Raw genomic sequence first — 21,719 nt, forward strand, 5'->3', positions numbered from 1 at the left:
GCTGCACACTCATGTTCACGCATGTTGTCCGAGAGCATCTGTTGGGTCAAAGTAGAGAGAAGATGACCTCTGACCCGCAAACTGAAACAGGAAATGCATGCTGGAGTTCGTCTGTCGTGCAGGCTCCATTAGAAGTGAGTTGTTGACAGCGTACTGAAATGAATCGTGACAGAATGTTTAGCGTCATCTCACATCCCATCATAGTTTTCTTTTCTAAATCAGAAACCCTGAACATGTTTTGATTCTTTCAGGCCGTTAACATGAACTTCAGAGGAACAAACCGATTCTCCAAATCCAAATCATTTCAAATGACATATGTTATGACTGTGCCTTTTACATGATATGAGATTATCATGATTTATCATTGGTATTTATTTGACCTCCTTCATCTTTATCTCGATCTCCTTCACCAAACCTCTGTTTGTTTGTTGACCTGTGATTTTGACTCGTATCATATTAAATGTTTGTGAGATTGTGAACGGGGGAAACTGCAAATTAATTTTCCTCCTTAGAATCAATGCATTTCTGATTCTGAACAAATTGAAGACAGTTGGGAGGAGGTTGATACGCTCTGTCCGTCTTCATTTACAATCTACGGTCCATCCATTGAAACCACAATTACATTCACTGTCCGATAGCATTTCGTCTGTCAGGTATTAGGACTGAGCTCAGCCTGAAGTCCCCTGGGCCAAAATCACAAAATCAGTTGGTATCATCCCAGAGAAAAATGACTGACTTTGGCGTCTCTCTCTCTCTCTCTACATCTTTCTACGTCCCTCCCTCTTTTTTCGTACCCCTGTGATCATGTACCCTTGCTTATGTTTCTCATATGGACATAATCACACGTTCGGAGATCTGACCCCTCCATCCCCCGGCCCTTACAAAAATAAAACTGCACGAGCCTGCGGTGGATTTACACCTGGGTTAAAAAACAGTGGATCTGACATGTGATCACATGTCAGAGATCAAGGTGGTGGAGATCAGAGCTTTCTGCTCACGGCCGCTCGATTTGACATGTTGGATCGTTTTACACAGAGAAACGGAGCTGATCTTCACCACATGGAATCTGAGCTGTAAAAAAACAGTGACTGTATAAAAACTGACAGGTAATATATACGTTCTTTTGTTTTTCAGATAACTGTCAACACTCAACCTTTACATTTATGGTCTGTTAGTGAAAATCTGCTACAAATCATGTTCCTGACCCGAGCCGTGCTTTGGTTATATCAGGAAATTCCACCTTCCTCGACTTTGTCATTAAAAACACATGATGTCATTTTTTTCTCAAACAAATATAAAACCCAAATGTTCCTAAACGGATTCATAACTCTGACATATATATATTTATATATATATATATAAATATATATATCATAAACTAAAGTTTCTTTATGAATACAAGCTATCTTTTGGGTTTGCTATATCGGGGTTCAACTTCTTGCCCGAGGGAACTTCGGCATGGGCTGGGATTCGTGCTACGGACCTTCTGGTTGGAGGACGCCTTCGACATTATCAACTTAAACTATTTCCTTCAACTGACTGTATTAAGTTTCTTGTGTTTAGAGGAGCTGTATGAATGGGTACATGTGGATTTGTAGTGGGGTGAATATAAACTTTTGGAAAAGTAAAGGGTAACTACTTCCAAACCGATAAGAGTACACTGAAAATATGAAAATTATATATTGAAATGCACTCGGATTACATTCAGGAGTAAAAGTGTTCAGCACCAATCACAGGATGAGAAAACATATTTGAGTGTTTATTTTTATTCTGCACTTACAAAAATGTCAGGTAATAAAAAGTAGTTATACACCATAAAAACAATATAAAAACATTGTGTTCACCATCAAAAAAAAGAATTACAGTATTTTTTTTAAGGAATAAAGGCACATGTTTCTCCTCTGAATACCCTCACTGTATTTACACAAGAAAAATCTATGTGGGTCTTATTTTTATTGGTTTGACGCTTTTTTGTGTGTATGTACATGGGTACAACTGCTAGCACACAAAAACACACACACACACACACACACAACAGACACTATTCACTCTGTGATTTGAAGAGATTTTTCAAACTTTTTACAGCAATAAAGAGATTCTATCAGTTTAACTTCTTCTAAATGAGGCAAAACATAAAATAAACAAGGTGAAACCAGAGAAAATAACAATATTAGGCACAGTTTTTATATATATATATGTATATATATACATTTCACTCAAAGTATATGCTTCCTTAACAACACATGAGAACACAGATGAAATTCCAATTAAAATCAGTTAGAGATATGTATTTTAACAGTATGTCTTTTTTAATGAGATGGTTTTTTTCTTGACATAATGGTAAACTTTTTAGTTTTTTTTTTTCCCGGAGACTCAAACCTGAGAGATTTGAACCGACCTTAAAAAACAGTGGAAAAGACTGGCGGCTGAAATGTGTTTCACATAAACGCAAAACAAAGAGGAAAACGTGAAAGTACATGTGAGGGTGTGGAAACCTGGACTGGCTCTTATGAAAGCCACACAACAAAAGATAGAATACAAACATTACAGAACCACCAATGCATTTGAGATATTAGGGTTCAATAATTGCACATAAAAATAAGTATAAAAAAAAGAAAATGTTGGCAAATTACACATCAGTCTCAGATTTGTTCACCCTAAGCTCACCCCACACTTATTGCTGTTTGGAGAGAAGATAATGGAGCATCGCTGTCTGCTACAGGCGGCTGATTGTTTTATTCACATATCCATTATTTAAAAAAAAAACAAAAGTGATAATACACAAAAGCAAAGTTAATACTGTCTCCTCGAGAGCCACGAGTCTGAAACAACAACAATGTGTTTTCTCAAGTTTGGAGTCTGTTCTCTTATTCTTTGATTCAAAGGCAAAAGTCAGAAAAGTAAATCATTGTTTGTTCAGTAAATGGAGACGTTACTTTTAAAAACCAGAATGTTATTTTGGAAATGGGTTCCAAAGCAATAAGAGCTGTAATAAATATATAGTTTTGAAATAAATGGCTTATATGTGATTGAAATGTAACTTCAACAGTGCAAAACCGATAAAAATTAAAAAGAAATATGAAAAAGAATAAAAGTTCTTTGGATTTTAAAACAATACGTTTCTTGTGATGCCACTTTTTGGTAAATTTGAAGACTCGGCTGAGGGTAATGGATATCGATTTCAGATTTTGCCATCGTAACGGGATGTTGCGTCATCTCTGCGCTGAGGAGATTCTGCTCAGCTGGAAAACTCATCGTGGCTCAACATCTTTCTCAACCTCATCCCAGGTTTCTCCTTTTTCCTCTCCAAGGCTGAGGCTGCTTCCCAAACAGGAAGTGAGCACAATGTGTCGCCTCAGGAGAGAGATAACGCAGACAGGAAGGGGCGGGCACAACCCACCCCCAGATGGACAGGAAGCTAAGACCACTGTTTGGTTTAGCTGATTAAAGGGCGGAGGGAGAACGGCGGCACGAGGGGGAGTCGGTGAGGCAAACAACGAGAGAGCAGGAGAACGAGAGAAAGAGCGGAGGAATCAGGCTGCTCTCAGAATATATGTGAACCCAACAGGAAAGCATTGACAGGGCTTCCAGCTATTGTATCCAGCGTTTACAGATGGCATTCCAAGCAGGCCGGAGATTTAAAGAAACAAGTTCAACTCCAAGCAAAACAGAATAAACAGGAGAACAAATAAAATTGTCGTTGCAGTGGATCATCCGTTCTTGGGTACCCCCCCCCCCTCTCAGCTCGGGGCCCCAGGCAATTGCCCTTTTGCAGCGTCCCTGTTTCTTATTTCTAAACAGGGAATACACAGCATGTCTTTAATTTCATCAGAGGACATCAGAGGACACGACCACAGGTTTCTAACGAGCAGGCGGCCACAATGATTGTCAGTGTCAGGATTATCTCATAATAAGGCTGGAACAATATTTGTCAATCAACAAAAGCTATTTTGTTAATTTATCATCTGGTCAAGAAAAAAGTGACAAACACTCCCCTTCTTAAATTTGAGTTTCTATATCAATATACATTTTAATAATTCACAATGGGGATGTCAGAATAGCCTTAAGGAGAGTTATCATTCTTCCATATGAAAAAGAAATCCCACTCCAACAAGCTGTCGCCTTCCTGCGTGAATTCAGAAACTCTTTAACAACAACAACTCAGCCCAATATGATAAACCATTCATCTGTTTGTTTGTCGTATTGTGAGAATACAGACAATACATCGATCTGTGCAGGTGAAAGGATCCAAGCCTGGTGTATGCAGGACCAGTCCACTGGTTTTTGTTCCAGAATCGGATTAAAAATGGTAATTTCTGATCTCAGACCAGTCAGTAGCCAAAAAGGATGAGAGGTTAAAGTTATTCGAGCCATCACAGCTTCCCAACTAGCTACTTTTGCCACTCAGAGTTTCCTGAGTTGTCTGAATGACTTTTGTTCTTAAGGGCCTCAGAGATTTGGGGCTTTCATCTCAACAATAACTGTGATGATATGTTCTGTCAAATAAAACCTGGGAACTCGCTGTAATTCTGTCTGAGCAGCGATACTGCCATTTCCTCTGTCTGTCTGTCCATTGTTCTCCTCTCGCAGAAGAAAATGACGACTCTTGTATCAGACTTTAAAAACTGAAAAGTATCATACGTCTCCTTTCAGATGAATCTAAGAAAATGTTGATTAGCGATTAAACTGTAAAAAAAAAAAAAACAACCTCAGCACATCATAGGCTTATGAACAGTGGGAGCTTTTCACAGTTAAACCTCCCGTGCAGATTTTAGCACGAACAAAACACAGCTGGCATCTCGCTGTGATCAAACAATCACCTCAGCAACAAGAACGGACGATATTTACAAATCAGATGGTCCAGCTCAGATCAAAACTAAAATCATTGTTCTCAGCGTCTTCATGGCCCCTTTTTCAAAAATATAAAGAAACTTCAATGTTTAAGGAGAACACAGACAAAAAGAAATAAGGAGAATTTAAAATCAACAATGCACCATTTTGCATCCCCGGTAAGACTTAAACAAACTGAAAACTGTCATCTGTGTTGAATTCAGATATAAAACCCCAAGACGTGCTCATATGTCAAGTCCAGCAGCTAGAGGGTGATTCCATAGTTGGCTGCTTTTGTTTAGAGATGTTGTATATACCCACACTAAGAGATATTGGTGGGTGTGTATGTAGATGAATATAAGTGCATAGAAAGGAGTTCTCTCTGTCCACACGGAAACAGCGAGTAACTAAAACTGAGTCATTTTTTTCCGGTTGTTTTAAGCATTTGTCTTTTTTTCATTTACATTTTTTCTGATTTAAAAAATATCTGTTCAAAAAATATCCGCAACAGAGTAGAAAAGGCCTAAAAGAGACTTTTACACGTAGTAATTCATGCATGTATGGGTGAGAAAATGGGATGCAAAATGGCGCTGTGAATATGAGACATCAGTGAGAGCATTAAGAATCTGAAAAACATTGCTGGTTCGCGGTAACCTGATGAGATCATCAATTACCCAGGATCAGCTTTGATGGCGGTGATGGAATAAAACACATCTTCATGACGACCTCACGCTGTCGTCAACAACAGATGCTCTTCGAAAATCTGTGGAGGACTTTGTCCGACAGCTGCTTGTCTGGGTGCAAATTTAAAAATCTTTCCGTCGACTCCTTCCAACATCTTTTCACAAAAAAGAGAGAAATGAGTCATTTCGCAAAACCTTGATTCAGCTTTCTTTTTTTTGGGGGGGGTGGTTGGGGGGGGGGGGGGGGGGTCAACAAACTAGTGAATTACACTCGACAACAAGAGTTAGTTGAAGTTACTCTGGAAACGAGAGCGCCCTGATTCTAGAATCCAGAGGCGTCTTTGGGGAACACAGACGTCTGCAATCGGAAGCTCCTCGCCCAGAAACAAAGTGGACAGCATGAAAGCGTGGTTCTATATGTGTGTGTGTGTGTGTGTGTGTGTGTGTGTGACTAATTGTTATCGTGTGTGTATTTTTATGGCCATTTTGTACATGTGTGTGTTTTGGCATCATCTACGCTCGACATCGTCCATCAGTATTGATGGTAATAGTCGGATTCGTCCACTCCGTACAGCTCCGCCAGGGTCCTGAACCTCGGCCCCCAGTCGTTCAGGAAGTCGTAATCCAAGTTCGAGCCGGTGGAGGAACTTTGCAAGGAGCTGAGGCTGCCGGCCAAAGACTCGGGTCCCTCGTAGCCGTAGATGTGCAGGGTGTCGTACGGGAAGCCGTCTCTGTCGTGGTCCGCCTCGTCTTTCTTCACCTCGATCATCGCCGCCATGTCGCCCTTGCACGCGGTGGGGTGGGGGGGCTTCTGCACCATGGCGTAGAGGGAGGGGTGGGGGTGGCGGTCGGCGTGGCGAAGCAGGGAGCCGTCGTGGCAAGCGGAGCTGAGGATTGAGACGTCGTAGCTAAAAGAGAGGAGAATCATACATGTTGATCAGGTGAGAGCTGGCGGTTCTGTTTGTTGGTTTTTAAGCAAGATTACAAAAAACAACAAAACTAATAATTTAAGTCCTTTAAGCTGAGTTAAACTGATTATTTTGTAATATGTAAAACAAAATAAGGACAATAAACAATGAAAAAAAAATATATAAGAGGGAATAAAAAGATAAAATAGGATTAAACAATGTGATATTTAGTTTTATTTCACAAACAGACAGGGAGGTGTTTTCTAAAACCCTCAGTCTCGCCCATTTTTAACAGGATGAGAGCAGAAATATCAATAAAAATGATTCACTGTACTTTACTGCTGTTTGTCTTCACTGCTCTTCCTGTGCTAAGTGTTTTTCTATTTTCCCCCGGTCGTCAGCACGTCCTTCACACAGCATATGGTGCTGCTCATATGGATGGTATATAGGATTATGAATGGTTTTCATAGTATTTAAAAATAGATGGATTGGATTCAGATTAGATTAAAGTTTAATGAATTCTGTTGAGTAAACTGGGTCAGCAAATTGAAGGATACATAAAAGAGGATAAATATTGCAGATGGAGAAGAATTAATACAGTGAATGACTTTCTAGTAAGTGTCAAAGCAGAACATATCATCAGAGAGGAAATGTAACAAGAAAGGAATGAAAATGAATAAGAAATGAATATATTTGTAGTATTCAAACTTTAAATATGACTACACAGTTGAATGCAACACAATCGGAAATATTCATGAGGAGTATTTACGGCTCTGATGGTTTTTTGTTGTGTGTTTTACGATTCTCCTTTAGTTCTCACTGATGTTAGTCAAAGTTTTACAAGTTACAACAACAGAGAAGATACGAGGAGCAGGAACATTCGTTTTCACGTCGACTTACCCGTTGGTGTCCATCTCGCCTCCTCCCTCCTCGTCATACGTGACCAGCTGCTCGTGGATCTCGCCGCTGTTCTTCATACTGGCCAGAGATTCCTTCTGGTAGCGTTTCCTCATCACAAACAGGATCACGATGACTGAAAAGTACAGCAGTGGAAATATGATATGATTTAATTGGAATATATTCAATCTCAGGTGCTGCTCAAGTTATATGTATTTGAGGTCTGGCCTTGTAACAGTGAAGTTTGCAAAAGGCGTTCTAGGAAACCACAAGCTTAAAAAACAAGACGACGAAGAAAACCAACTCATGTATTCAGGCCATATATAAAAGATGTAAAATCCTCATCTGCTGAAGAAATTAAAAACAATTTGATAAAAATTGAGGACATCCCCAGAAGAACACAAACACACACCAACAGTTCCACGAATTTAAAAACATGAGAGAAAATTAGGCCATAAAACCCAGAACAGAATACGGATGGGGGCAGTGAAACAAGTGAGGAAAGTGGAGCAGCAACAAGAGACTAGAAAACACAGCAAGCATTGTGGGGAAAATGAGGAGCGGATGGTTTAAGGTGTCTGAGACGTTTCGCCCCGAGCATCAAAACCACAAATGAATCCACTCAGCCAGGAGACAGACAGACACAGAGGGAGAGAGAAGAGAGGGGGGGCACGAGAGAGGAAGAAAGATTCAGTAAATACTGGAGGGGAAGTGGAAATGAGTTTAAGAAAACAAGGTGGAGGAGGCCGAGACAGAAAGAATGAAAGGAAGGTTGGACCTGGCAGCTGATAAAGACATAAACAGAGAGAAAATGGGCTGAAGACAGGAGGGGAAGCAGAGGAAAGGAAGTAAGAGAGTAAAGACAGCGATTAAATCTTTAGAGAAAATGCCCAAAACAGATGACAAACACGTCAGACACCTGTAGGATTCATGAGTCAACAGGAGCCAAGATGGAAGGAGCATCACATTGTTGTCGAAGCACAAAGTCCACAGAAGTAGGAAGTAGATCAGGATGGATGGAAGGGTCAACAGATACTGCTTCTGTCATTTCCTACCCACAGTCAACTTTGGTCTTTAACCCAAAACAGAGGAGAGCTGGACGCAGCAAACCTCCGCCAAAGCTAACGCCCAGTCTCTCAAAGTACCGAGTGCATACATTGAAAATATGTGCAAGAGACTTGGATTAGAGCCACAACGCTTTCAAACCCATGACTATTGATATATGGTATAATTTGTGCAGGAACGTAAAAGAAAAGAAGGAAAATTACCGCTGGGGTTGGAGAGAAGTGTGCGACAGCAACAGTTTGCTTTTAAAAGTCCAATATGTTTAAAATAATACTAATTGGAATAACGGATAGTTGGCCTTTAACACCAGATTGTATGAAACTGACTCAGTCTAGGCTGGAGCGATTAATTTTTACTGCTCAACTACATCTGGGCCAGAAATATTAAAGCGTGTTTCAAGGTGAAACTGGGAAACTACAGCCAGAGAAGAAGTAACGAGGAGAAACAAAATACAGACTCACACCCTGTATGACGACATTAAACCTGGTTCAAGGAATGAAAACATTTCGTCTCAACTTTGTAGATAAGAAAGTGGGTTACATCAGCTTAAGTTTGTCCTGCTTACGTCCTGCATGTGAGCTTTGGAGAGAAGGAATGAGGACAGGGAAGCAAAAACAAAGGAGAAAAAGAAAAAGGAGAAACAAACAAGGGGGGAGCAGCCAACGACTGATTGAACGACAACGTGAAAGAAAGAAAAAAGAGAAATCTTGAAAGAAGACGGATGAGGAGAGAAGGAAAGAGACGGAGGATACGTTTGACATTAGATTAGGCCCCAAGCCTCAGTCCTGATATGAACCTCTTTCTCTCTCCGCGGACGGGCAGCATTAGCCATGCCTTTTAGTTGAGGGCGAGCGGGACTAATTCAAGTTTGCATGGGAAACCAACAGATTAATCTTTTACAACACATGCTCTGCAGTTTAATAAGCTCTGGAGATATCAGACTTATGGAGGAACGAAGGGGGGGAAAAAAAGACGAAGCTCCATTTTCTTTGTAGAAAAACGACTGAGAAAAAAACGTCTTTTGGTGCATCACACCCGGCTCCTTGTGAGAAAATGCGTCTGTGAATGGGCGACGCAGTGAATCGCTTTGGGCCCTGGCAGATAATGACAAGTGCATTAAATAGTTAATCTGGCCTGTGTTGGGGGTGTTTGATAAGAAGAAGGAGAGACAGAAAGAGGGAGAGACGGAGGTGGAGAGAGAGAGTGGGAGACCCAGAGGGAAAGAGAGGAAGAAGAGAGATGGAAGGGGAAAAAAACGGGGGAGCGATAGTGAAGGAGAGTATTAATAGTTAATAGGTTGAGTGTTTGCTCGTGTTTGATAAGCAGACGGAACCTAAAGAGCTGATAAACTCTCCTCATTACCACTCCCATTCTTCTGCCGCCTTTCCCACAATCCTCCTCTTCGCCGTCTCCCTTCCTTTAACCTCCTTCTGTCTCATATCTGTCTCGCTCGCCTCTCGTCTGTCTGCCTGCTTCGCCCCGTCTCCACCTCCCATATCTTTGTCAAGTTTTTATTTTTTCTTCCATCCGTCACTCCGCCTCCGTCCTTCTTCATCTTTAACTTCTTCTTTTCTTCCGCAGCACTTCTCATCCCAGATCCCTCTTGTTTAGCCAACTATCTCCAGCGTGTGCTACTCATCCAACATGACAACTGTCTCTTTTTCCCCCAGAAAAAGAAGAAGAAAAAGAGGAGTTGGGGGGGGGGGGGGGCGAAGGTATCAAAGGGAATATTGAGCGCACAACCACAGGCATTATTTCCACATCCGCCGCTGCATTATTCATAAAACCAACAACACCAGGAGCGGGAAAGTTCCCCACAAAACTCAAATCTTATTTATCGCAAAGCGAGCGAGCGCACGTCCTAATCACCCAACCCCGGCGCCTTGAATCTATCACTGATGTCGTCTTTGTGAATTCACCTCGGAGAATAAAAACTCTGTGGGTTAGAGAAAAGTCTCTTGCACCTTTTTGTCGACAGTCAAGACCAAACAAGCAAAAATCACCTGCAACCAGAGTTTTCTCATGATTTTTTTCTCCGCTCTGATTCAAGCTAAACATTTCTCGAGTGCCCATACGTTAATGTTTGGTGAACACTAAACAAACCCGGAGCCACACAGGAAGTTTGGCATTTTATTTTGGAATGTATACGTTTGATTGTGATTCAGACGTGTTTACTTCTCCTACTTCCAGCTTCAGTAAACAGGAGATAATGTTTTAAAAACTATTTTACCGGCAAATTAAAATGAAACGCAATTATTTACATCTCTCATCTGGGAACACTGAACGGGGATTTTCCTCTGTAAGGCAAGATGTGAACAAAGAACCTTGACAGACTCTGATCTGCACAGCTTTACTTCTGGCTGGATACACATCAGCTCATTTACTGTGTGAATGGTAGTTTTCTAAACCTGAATCACATGTTTCAAGAAAATTAAAATAACAAAAAGCATAGGTGCAAAAATATTTGGTATGTTAAGTGTGTAAAGAAATGCTTTAAGGTTCATATTCAATAAACCTACCTCCTCCATGTCAGTGGATTGGACGTGGACCATAACTTAAAAGTCAAAATACGCTTATCACACTTCATCTATGTTTAAGTGTTTGGTTTTATATAGTTATTTGATGATTTAAAAACGGGTTGAAATGTGATTGATAGTTGAGACTGACTCACTAATGGTCCTGTGCATCTATCAACCGGCCCTTGATACATCCATACTTGATGATACATCCATCCCTGCCCTAAATGCACCAGATGGCAGCGTTCATATCCAGAATATTCTGCCGTCTTCTCTCGATCGTCTCTCTAACACCACACCTTTCGGTTATTTAATCGTCAAACTTGTTTGAAACCTTTCTGGTCCGACTACAACGTGAAAATCCTCGTAGCAAAAAAGGAGACGATGAAAGACAGAAGTTAAAAATGTAAACGTACCCAGTATGGTGAGTATGCAGAGCAGGATGGCGATGAGGGCTTGGACACTCACTGACATCCTCCGAGCGCTGGCTTTGCAGTGCTCGGGATTCCTCCTGGCGCCACAGCGACACGACTACATCGGGTAACACAGGCGATCAATCAGTCACTCACTCCAGCACAATCAGAGCAATTTAACTCATAAGATTTGAGTTTTACGGCAATAAAACGTTTTGAATTAGTCGATGAATTTGCAGTTTTACGACATCACACAGACCTTGATTGCCACTGTGGTGATGCTGGTCAGGACGGGTCGTCCTCCGTCACTGACGCGTACGACCACGTTGTAATCTTTGGGGTCATCCAGGCTGAACGGGCCTTGTTTCACCAAGATGTCTGCTGTGTTATCTGTACACGGAAAGACATAAATACTCACGGTGAGTGTACAAAATATCAAAACACAAATGTTCCTCTCCCTCCTCCTGAAAAATCGCTCTGATATTTGTCACTCATCACCTCGGGTTTACAGAAGCGTGTCTAAAGCTCACCTGCTCCGTCTATGGTCTATTTATACAGCGCCGAGCTCCGCAGATGAAACAAGATACGAGACGTGACAGCGAGAAGAGTCGTTACATAAAGGCACAACAGATCATTTGTGATTATCTGTCAGTTTGGTGCATTTAGGATTTGAGTCATTTAGGATTACAGATAGTGGCAGAAGCTTAAAAACCTGCAACAGTGGATCAAAGAGAGACCAGAAACGTGAAGGCAGCCTGAGAGAAACCTGACCAACAATGCAGTCATTACTCAAACCCTTGGCAGGAAGAAGTTTCCTGCTGAGACCAAGGGCTCCACAATATCCCACCGCTGGAGGAATTTTGGAGAACACAATGGCAGGAAAGACCCCTCAGAACACTTAAAGTTACTTAGACACTGAGAAACTGTCGGACAAAGAAACAGTAAACGCTGGTTAAAGGACAAGTTTGAATATAAACAGAAAATCGAGGTGTTTGACATCTGCACATACTGGACGTTGAATACAGGAGATATGAGATGTAGTAGTTGTGTACTGCTTGAAAACGCAGCTTTAGTTTGACCTTAATCCGAGTTGCAACTTTATTTTAGCTTCAATTTCACACCTGCATGATGGGTTTGATTTCCTGCTTCTTCCACTTTGCACCTTCGTCTGCACCTTACTTTACACCTTTACCACTTAACCTCCACCAGGGGGGTTTGGGTTTTACCTCCACCTGGATGTTTTTTTGTTTGTCAGCAGGTTTACTAAAAAACTACAGAACAAATGTCCACAAAACTTCACAGAAGTATGGGACATGGGCCACATTTTGGGGGAATTGTTTTCCATTTTTGTTTTCCATTTTACCAGTGTGAGTCCCAGGGACTGATTCATGGATCTCGATGAAGAAAATCAGGCCTGATATTTATGCGTAAATTAGAAAAAATAAGGATCAGGCTTCAAATCAAGTGAAAAGATAATAATTTCCAATGATGCTAACTTTTTACATTCAGTCCAACTCCAGGTCCGTTGCTAGGCGACAGCAGTAAGTGCGGGACAATTTGGCAACAGCGAGCGAGCTCATTAGTTTGTTTGTTAACGGGACAAAAGTTCACGTCTCATCGGTCGGACACCACTACAGCTATTTTCCTGTAAACTGGTAAATCTGACCTCTTAATGGAAGAGTGAGGGTTTAACGCTCTCCACTGTATCATCTCGTTATTGTCGACATGACAACATGAAGGTGTGTGTGAGTGGGAGGACACGACGAAGCCTTAACTAACTGAATAAATGATGAAAGCAGCTTCTGTCCTCCCTTCGTCTCATCCCTCCTCTCCGTCTCGTCTCCTGTTCCTTCTTTGTTTGAATTCACCTCTCTTCCATCTCCCTGGATTTCCCGAATTCGTCTCCCTGTCCTTTCCACACTTCTTTTGTTCCTTCCATCTCTCTGCTCCCACTTCTCATTAGCCCTTTTTCTCCCTCTTCGTCTCTTTGTTTTCCTTCCTCCTCCTCCTCCTCCTCCTCCTCCTCTCTCGTGTCTTCTTGTAGCCGCCTGGCCTGAACACCAAGACCTGTCACTTCACTCTGGGAGCTGCACGGTATTGTGTGTGCATGTGGTCGGTGTGTGTTTGGATCCCTTAATGAAAGCAAGGTTGTTTTTTTTGCAAGTTTTAAAGAGCTGGTAGCTGATAAATATTTTAAAAGCCTTCACTTTGCAGCTCTTGTTGAATGTGTGTGTGTGTGTGTGTGTGTGTGTGTGTGTGTGTGTGTGTGTGTGTGTGTGTGTGTGTGTGTGTGTGTGTGTGAGGTGCTGTCAGATCATTTTTTCCGAGGCCACCCTCATGAGCCACAGGGGACAACGGAGGTTCACACTGAAAACCAGCACTTATCAAACAGCTCTCCACCTCCTCTTCCTCTCTTCCTCTTTGTCTCCCCCTCACCTTTTCCCCTCGTTCTTCCCACTTCACTTTCCCTCCCCTCATCCATCCCGTCTCCCTCTTCTCTCTCCCTCTATTAAAACATTTCATGTTTCTGAAGTCATCGTCTCCTCTTTCATCGTGTCCTCATCTCATCTCCCCCTCGTCTTTCCACTTTACCACTGTCCTCGTTTCTTCCTCGTCCTTTCTCCCTCCTCTACTCTCCTCTTTTTCTCTGTCATCTCCTGTCCTGTCATCCTCTCTCTTTTTTGTCTGATTACTTTCCTCCATTTCCTCCTTGGATTTCTGTCCCCATCTTCTCTTCTTCCTCATTCCCCACCCTTTCTTTTTTCTTCTCTCCTCTTTATTTGTCATCTCCTGTCCTGTCTAATGTATACCTAAATTAAATTGTACCTTTCCTTCTTTCTTACAAACTTCTATCCTTCATTTTTCTCCAGTCTTCATTCATCCACATTTTCTTCTGTTCATCCCTCGTTATTATTCTCGATAATGTTTACCGCCTCTCTTCACTTTAACACGGTCTCACTTCAGAATTACCCATCTCCCTTAATCTTAATCTCTTCTTCTCGCCTCCTTTCATCTTTTCTTCCACCTCTGTCTCTCCTCTCCTTTTTTTCTCTGCTCCGTCTTTCCCTGCTTTCCACCGGCTCCACATGTCAGCACCTCCAGGCGGGAGCAGGGAGGAAATGGATGAGGCAAGTTCATGCCTTGTTTTTTTTTCCTCCCCCGGTTTATCTTGAATGAAATAGTAACACTTCACCTAAATCTTTCATCTGACGATACCTCCGGCTCTCGTCTATTCAAACTTTTAATATTTGACTGTAACAGTTGGTAACACGTCTCCTCAGGCTTTCATGTGTGATAGTGATGATCAAAAAAGATGAAAACTGTTTTACTTGTGCCGTTTTGTGTCCTTAACTGTCGAAACCAAATATGCTCTGGATATCTGACGTAACAGAGCGTCAACCTTTACCTAAATATCAGTGTCTGGATCAAAGACAATGCCTTTTACTGTCATCTGTGTCACAGCCTGTTTTTCTACTTGATAGTTTTTCAAATTGTACATTTATATCCACAGATTTTTAGTCTTAGATGGATCCAGATCGGCTGAAAATAGATGCTGCTTTAATCTCTTGGTAGCAGAATACTCTCTTTTAATGTATGTTTAATATTCAAAGTATAATGGAGCTGGTACTCTTGGAAAGACTAGGGGAAAAAAGTGTGTTGAAATATTTAATTATACATAAATATATCATGTTGTGTATGAGACACGAATAATGAAAGTCTGTCACTTGTTTGATCCCGGCTGACAGAAGGTGGACTGCTGTTGATAGATAATTATGGTGACCAGTGGATGAATCTTAATAATCTTTCATTTAGTGAAACCATTTTTGGACGTTTGTTAGATAAAAAAGTTCATGTATCCCTAAGATGGAATCTGTAAAGTTTTCATATTGTAATCTCAAGCCTCTGAAGTTTCTGGTTATCGAACATCTTTGGACTGAAAACAATTTACTCACCGTCAAAAACTAATTTATTTAACAAGTACTCTCATGCATATCCCTACATTCCCTCTGGCATAGTTTTGCATGTATGATTTTATTTTAAAAAGCACCGCACCAGCACTGTGTGTGTGTGTGTGACATGTTTCTTTAACATCCTCCAGATCACATGACGGCCATCCGTTAGTCCACAGAGCCACTTGGTCTCATTATATTCAATATTTGCTGTTGTGCATTCTAGTCAACACCCACGGTCCCAGACAGCCTCTCTAAATCCCCCGTCAGGCTGCGAGAAGTTAAAATAATTTCAAATTTCAGCAACAGAGCACCGTGCTTCAAAAAGGAGTTTCAGTTGTTGCATAGCAACAAGTGCCGAGGCCGGTGCTTTCTTCGAGCACCATTTATAAGGAATGAGAAAGACAAGGAAGGTAAATAAACGCTCAGAGCACACACACACACACACACAAAGAGACTTACTGCCGTAGTCTCTGATGGAGAAGTTGGAGCTCTCACTGTTGAGACTGAAACTGAAAGAAGCCGGCTGGTCATCTTTATCTGTGGCTCTCAAAGTTCCTACCACCTGAGGAAACACAAAAAAATCTAATTAAACTAAATCATCGTGGGCTCATATTTCATACCCAGTTTATACTTATCTTTTCAGTACAGAAGTTATACGGCAATAAATGATAACAAAGCATATTGATCACACTTTGAATGACACGAGGAAATGAATCAAACACAATTGAAAGTGAGAGATACACTAATATAAACAGGTCTTTCTTACTGTATTAGTGACGTCGTTCTCACACACAAAGATGTCCTCCACTGCCAGTTCAGGCTTGTTGTCGTTAATGTCCTGAACTATGATGTTGACTTTTACAAATGACTCCAAACCTACAGAGGAGAGGCAGCGACACACGATTAACTGCAGGGAATAGTAATGATGGAGATGTTCGATGCAGGGGTTGTTTGTGTTAAACATCAGACAGTGACGCCTTTCAGACCTGGTAACAACGAGAGTGATCGTTTTTTCAAGAGTGATCGTCACAGGTGCTGGTGTGATCGCTCATGAACGTGAATTTGGTCATCGTGACATTACAGCACTTCTGATTGGATCACTCAGGTCGGATTTTAAATTGATACCAGGTCTGAACAGGACCAGTGACAGAGGTCAACCCATTCAAAGCTTCTTCTCACCGTGAGCTGTTTGTCAGACCACTTGTTTTTTTTGGCAGCTTTTTACATTCTGTTTTTGAATATTCATCTTTTGATAAACGTGTTTCCTGCCCGTTTTTTGAAACTATCTTTAGTACAGTACATGCACTGTATATCGAGGACCTTGTCAAGCTCAGGGGACCATTGTGTTCCTTAAACATCGTGACAAGCCACCGAAATAGATCTTTGGATTTCATTCATTGCTGGTCTAAAAATACGGAGTTTGGTTTGGGAGCTGCAAGTGAACAAAGAGAGCCACTAATGTGATTTTCCTGCTCACTCTCTCCTCCCCGTGTGGGTCGACCAGGTGTTTTGGCAAAGTGTTAAATCTATAAAAATCCCTGTTAATGTCTCACACTCCCGTCTTTGGTGAAATTCAGAGAAGCTGCTCAGTGAATAAGAAGAACAGACTGTCTTCTTTTTGCTTGTTCTCACTCCCTCCCTGCACATTGCTGTCGTTAGCGGAAACACATGGTTCTCATTTCTTTAAGTGAGCATCTATTGTTTAGGGGAAACAGGATTAATAAACCCGTGCAGTGTGTGTGTGTGTGAGTGTGTGTGTGTGTGTGAGACGTACCATTCGGCTCCTCCTGCGCCTTGACTTGAAACATGTGTGTGGCCTCCAGCTCCCTGTCCAACGTCCTCAGGGTGGACAGCTGACCTGTTAACGGGTTGATACTGACAGGACAGTCTTTGTCTAAGATGGAGTACCTAAACACAAAGAGAGCAGAGGTTCGTTGTGACTCACTCTGCACAGTAATGACCTACACACGTTACTTTTGATGGTTTGCACAGCACTGTACCGTATGGACATCTTGGCTCTGTCAGGATCCGTGGCTTTGATTACTCCGATGTTGTTCACCATCCGCTCTTCCACCACAGTGAAGGTGTAGATGGGCAGGGAGAAGACTGGAGGCTCATCTACGTCCACAACCTTGATGGTTACCTGTCAATTTCAAACCGTTCATTGAAAGACAGCTTTGACTTCATACTGATCGCTCATAAAAGCAGCCGAGGCCACGCACTGAACATGTCTGCCCTCGTTATCAGCTTCAGGCTCAGTGTTTCCCTCTTTCACATTTTTAATAGACAGTTAATGAACAGCAGGGCGATAAGATCTCACGGAGGAAGGCTTAAAGACGACTGGTGTCCTGTGTGAGATTAACCTGAGCTGTGGTGACGGCGCTGTTCACGTTGTCGGCAGGAAATCGCAGGTTTTTCAGGTTTTCTCGCACTTGGACGGAGAAGGTGTAGCTGTTCATCGTCTCGTAGTCCAGAGCCTGGTGGGAGAGGTGAAGGGTCATCAGCCAACGAGTTACAATAGAAATCAGAACATTTGATGTTGTATTGATCAAAATCAATCAGTTTTCTAGTTTTGCATTTCCTTTCTTGACCTAGTCAGGCCCTTTATTTTGGAATTTTTGGAATTTGTTAGTTCCTGTTTTACTTTGACATTTCTTCCCTCGTGTGTCTTGCTTTACTTCCTGTCTTTGTCTGGTTTCCCTCCTCAGTGATCGTCTGCCCTGATGTGTGTCACCTGTGTTCAGTTCCCTCTCTGTGTATTTAGCCTCCGTGCTCCTCAGTCGTCTTTGTTGATTCACATCTTGAGTTTATGTTTATTCATGTTCCCTGTTTGTGCTTATTCATGTTTCGCTTTGCTCCTGGTTCCATTAGTGAGTTTGCTGCTTGAGTTTTGGATTTGCTTTACTTAACTTTTCATTCAAATTGAGCTTGTTGCAACTTGCACAAACCCTGACTGTATGTCTGAGATATTTCAAAGATTTTTAAATGCCTTTATTAACTTGATTACACATGCACCTCATATCCATGCTGTGTAAATCTGACGCAGCTGGGCTGTAGACACAACATCATCACATTTAAATCCTGAACTTCTCTCAACAGAAAGCATCACACTCACTGAACACCTGCTCATTAAAATAACATGTTTTAAAGAGCTGACTTTAATGTTTTTCCATGTGTTTCTATGGAATTAATATTTCCTTAAAACTGTGTATATTGGCACATTTTTCTCCATTTTCTTTCTCTTCGGATCACGTTGCAGTTGCACTCTGTTTCTCAACTACCCCTCTTATCGTCATCCTGAGTGCATTCACACCTGCGTCTGTGCACTCAGCACAGCTGTTGGATTCCAGGTGTAAAAACGTTCTAAATGTTCCAACTCGGCTAAAACAACGTGCCTCGGTTCAAAGTCTGGATTTAACAGACTCACTAAAACGCCAGCTTTTTCGCTCCGTGTTAAATATTTTACCGAAGCATGAAATTCCTCATTCCTTTCATTTTTTTCAACATCTGCACAAATTGAGACTTGCATACTGTGACGTGTTTGTGGATACACTTTCATGTCAACAAATACGTGACAGCGAGCTGTGCTTACTGTCACATTTCAGCTGGGATTATCATTTATTTACCCTGTATTAGAAATAGCTTACTGTTCGCTTAAATGCGCTTTTTCTGTTTTATCTGTGAATGGGACACCACAGGTATACAGGAATATTCTGTTAACTGGATTATTCATGGCAACACGGATAGTCACAGGGTATCAAAGGCACGTGTAAACAGCTTAACGAGAATAAGACCTAACCGCAGTGTGGCCGATAGCCGGCTTAAACTCTACATGTAAACACAGCCGGTGAGGAAGATGAGAGAGGCTGAGGGGCGAGTTGTGTGATTCGATTCCAGGCCAGCGTGGATACAAGCTATTACAGAGCTCATTTCATTAGAATACATTTCCAACTCTCTGATGTCCTAAATACTTTATATGTGAAGAGCACCGACCAGAGAAAGTCGACCTGCTGCAGTTCCTGCAAGTAAGAATATCTCTCCCAGCCAGGAGGCCGCAGCTTTGGGTTTGAATCAGGTAAAATGGATCATTGTCATCCATTTTACCTCAAGTTTAATTTTCTGGTGGAATAAATTGGTGGTTGCAGAAATTGTGTGAGGAACCAGAACCAAATCTCTACTCCTAAAGTTTATAATTTGGTTATTGAACTATTTGCACTGAACATGTTTATGCCATAAAAGAATTTTACCGACACTTTAATCACGTGAGCCCCGAATCTTTGAATGCTATGGTCCCCAGTTCTCGGAAGGAAGGGGATCATCTCGACCACCTCATGCAACAAGAAACATTTTGGATTTTAAAATTTAAATGGTTTATCCTCGTCTTTATGAAGAAATTGAACAAACACACCAACCACTAATAAAGGCTTTTTAAGATTTTACCTTGATTTATTTAAATGTACCAGCCCTGTGCCAAAGAGCACCTTTTCATTTTTCAAAAATGACAGGCTCCTTTTTTCTGACTCTCTATTTGGACATGAGGTTTGCATCTATTTAAACCATCCATTGAATTTACTTTAACAATGCTAGAAAATACCCCCAACTATTATGTACACGCTTTTGGGAACCTTGATTTTTCCAACCAGACGTAGAATGTTCCTATGGCAACTAAGTGCATAACAGGTTGGTGTGAAGCCAAATTAAAATAAATTAACATCTGAAAACCTTTTTGAAAACCTCAACACAAACTGCTGTGACATGGGAGCATATGAAAACTAGTTTAACCCAACAAGAAGCTGATTTGTATATTTAGCAATGAGTCGCCTACCTGTTTGAGCATGAGGTTTCCGTCCTTGCTGGCGCTCAGTTCAATGTTAAACATCTTGTTGTAGTCACTCGGCATGGTAAAGATGGGTTCTTTGTTCTGGATCTGATCTCTGTCCTCCAACTCCAGAGTCCCGATCTTTTCATTCAGCTTCTGGTCCTCTGGAACCTGCAGTTCATAGACCCCTGCAGAGAGAAATTACACATCGAGTTTAATGAATGTGAGGCAGTTCAAAAAGAATCTGCTCATTAAAATAATTATAGCAAAGTATCGTGAATATTTAATGGGCACGTTATTGGATTTGGAATATTACTTTGGCCCTTTGTTTCTTACTTCGGGTGAAAGACGCGATGTTGTCGTTGGTGTCTGTGATGGTGATGGTGACGGAGGTGGTGGCCGTGCTGCCAGAGGGCATTCCTCTCATGTCCTGAGCTTTAACCACCACCACATACTGACTCTTAGTTTCCCGATCCAGTGTGTTTACGTTACAGCTGATCACACCTGCAGAGAGAGAGAGAGAGAGACGGACAGAAATTCATTTGGATTCAACGCCGACTTATATTCAAGTAAAGAAAAATTGCCTGTACATTTACAGCTGCACAAAATTGAGAAAAAGACGATGTCAGGATCACGTTGAACCGACCTGTGACGCTGTCAATTTGGAAAGCAGAAATGTCTCCATCTCGGGTCAGAGAATACCTGAGCTCTCCGTTGGCAGTGGTTGGGTCGTCAGCATCAGTTGCCCTCACCTCAACTACTTTCGTTCCTGGAGACAATTTAGGAAATAATTAGCAACAGCATTAAACATCAAACTGAAGCTCATAGTGTTTACAAATGTGTTCAAGAATCTGATTGTGTGTTTCACAGCTACACTACTCACCTATGGTGGACCTCTCCATAATGGACCCATTGTATGTTCTGGGGAACACAGGGGTGTTGTCGTTGATGTCTGTAACCTGAACAACAAACTCCCCAGAATCCTCTATGAGCTTGTTGTTCCCGTCAAACATCTGGGCGATCAGATGGTACGAATTCTTCTCCTCTCGGTCCAGAGATCTGGTGACGAACAGGTCTCCTTTGTGATCCACGGTGAAGATGGTGTTCGCTCCTTCACCATTTATTTTAAATCTCTTCACCTCCACTCTCTGGCTGGACTTCAGCTGTGAGGGGGAAACAAAACCGAAGAGTTGGGTTGTCTTGTAGTTTGCAGCATTTAGTTGTTTCGTGCTTCCAGCTATTTCTACAGATACATTTGAGTATACAGCCGAGGGAAGGAGATTATTGAAAGTTTAAAGACCAAGCTCGGCCCAGGAAGTGGAACAGACTCTGACGGAGTTTCCAAAATGTTGAACGGTAACTTACTTTTCCTATCTTGTAGGGACTGGGTGCAGGTTTTTCCTCTTCCACGTAGAGAGAGTTCCAGATCCACTCTCTCTTCTGTCTGAACAGGACGGGATGCGACTCTTTCTTCACGATTTCGACAGGGCCTCGTTTCTCTGTTTCCGCCATGGGAAGGTCAGAGTCTTCAGCAATGGTGAGAGAGACGGATAAGGCCATCGTGGCCATGAGCCCCATGGTACACAGCTGGAGCCAAGCCATCATCTGCGGCAGGGAAATGAGGGGGGGGGGGGA

General features: G+C 41.8%; 1 protein-coding gene across 1 annotated transcript in view; it reads right to left on the bottom strand.

Moving 5' to 3' along the window:
* Window positions 1-1,746: 1,746 nt before the first annotated feature.
* The window catches only part of cdh5 (cadherin 5), a 29,296-nt gene continuing 9,323 nt past the window's right edge, over window positions 1,747-21,719 (bottom strand). Inside the window, exons 2-15 of the mRNA XM_020087122.2 lie at window positions 21,450-21,689; window positions 20,968-21,247; window positions 20,731-20,853; window positions 20,421-20,588; window positions 20,091-20,272; window positions 17,629-17,742; window positions 17,266-17,408; window positions 17,040-17,173; window positions 16,032-16,141; window positions 15,725-15,827; window positions 11,572-11,702; window positions 11,316-11,430; window positions 7,322-7,454; window positions 1,747-6,421 (exon numbers count right to left, since the gene is read on the bottom strand). Coding sequence (XP_019942681.1) covers window positions 6,046-6,421; window positions 7,322-7,454; window positions 11,316-11,430; window positions 11,572-11,702; window positions 15,725-15,827; window positions 16,032-16,141; window positions 17,040-17,173; window positions 17,266-17,408; window positions 17,629-17,742; window positions 20,091-20,272; window positions 20,421-20,588; window positions 20,731-20,853; window positions 20,968-21,247; window positions 21,450-21,689 — 2,352 coding nt within the window. The 3' untranslated portion in view covers window positions 1,747-6,045. The remainder of the gene's footprint in view (window positions 6,422-7,321; window positions 7,455-11,315; window positions 11,431-11,571; window positions 11,703-15,724; window positions 15,828-16,031; window positions 16,142-17,039; window positions 17,174-17,265; window positions 17,409-17,628; window positions 17,743-20,090; window positions 20,273-20,420; window positions 20,589-20,730; window positions 20,854-20,967; window positions 21,248-21,449; window positions 21,690-21,719) is intronic.

Source organism: Paralichthys olivaceus, chromosome 14 (assembly GCF_024713975.1).
Source record: "Paralichthys olivaceus isolate ysfri-2021 chromosome 14, ASM2471397v2, whole genome shotgun sequence".
NCBI lineage: Eukaryota > Metazoa > Chordata > Actinopteri > Pleuronectiformes > Paralichthyidae > Paralichthys > Paralichthys olivaceus.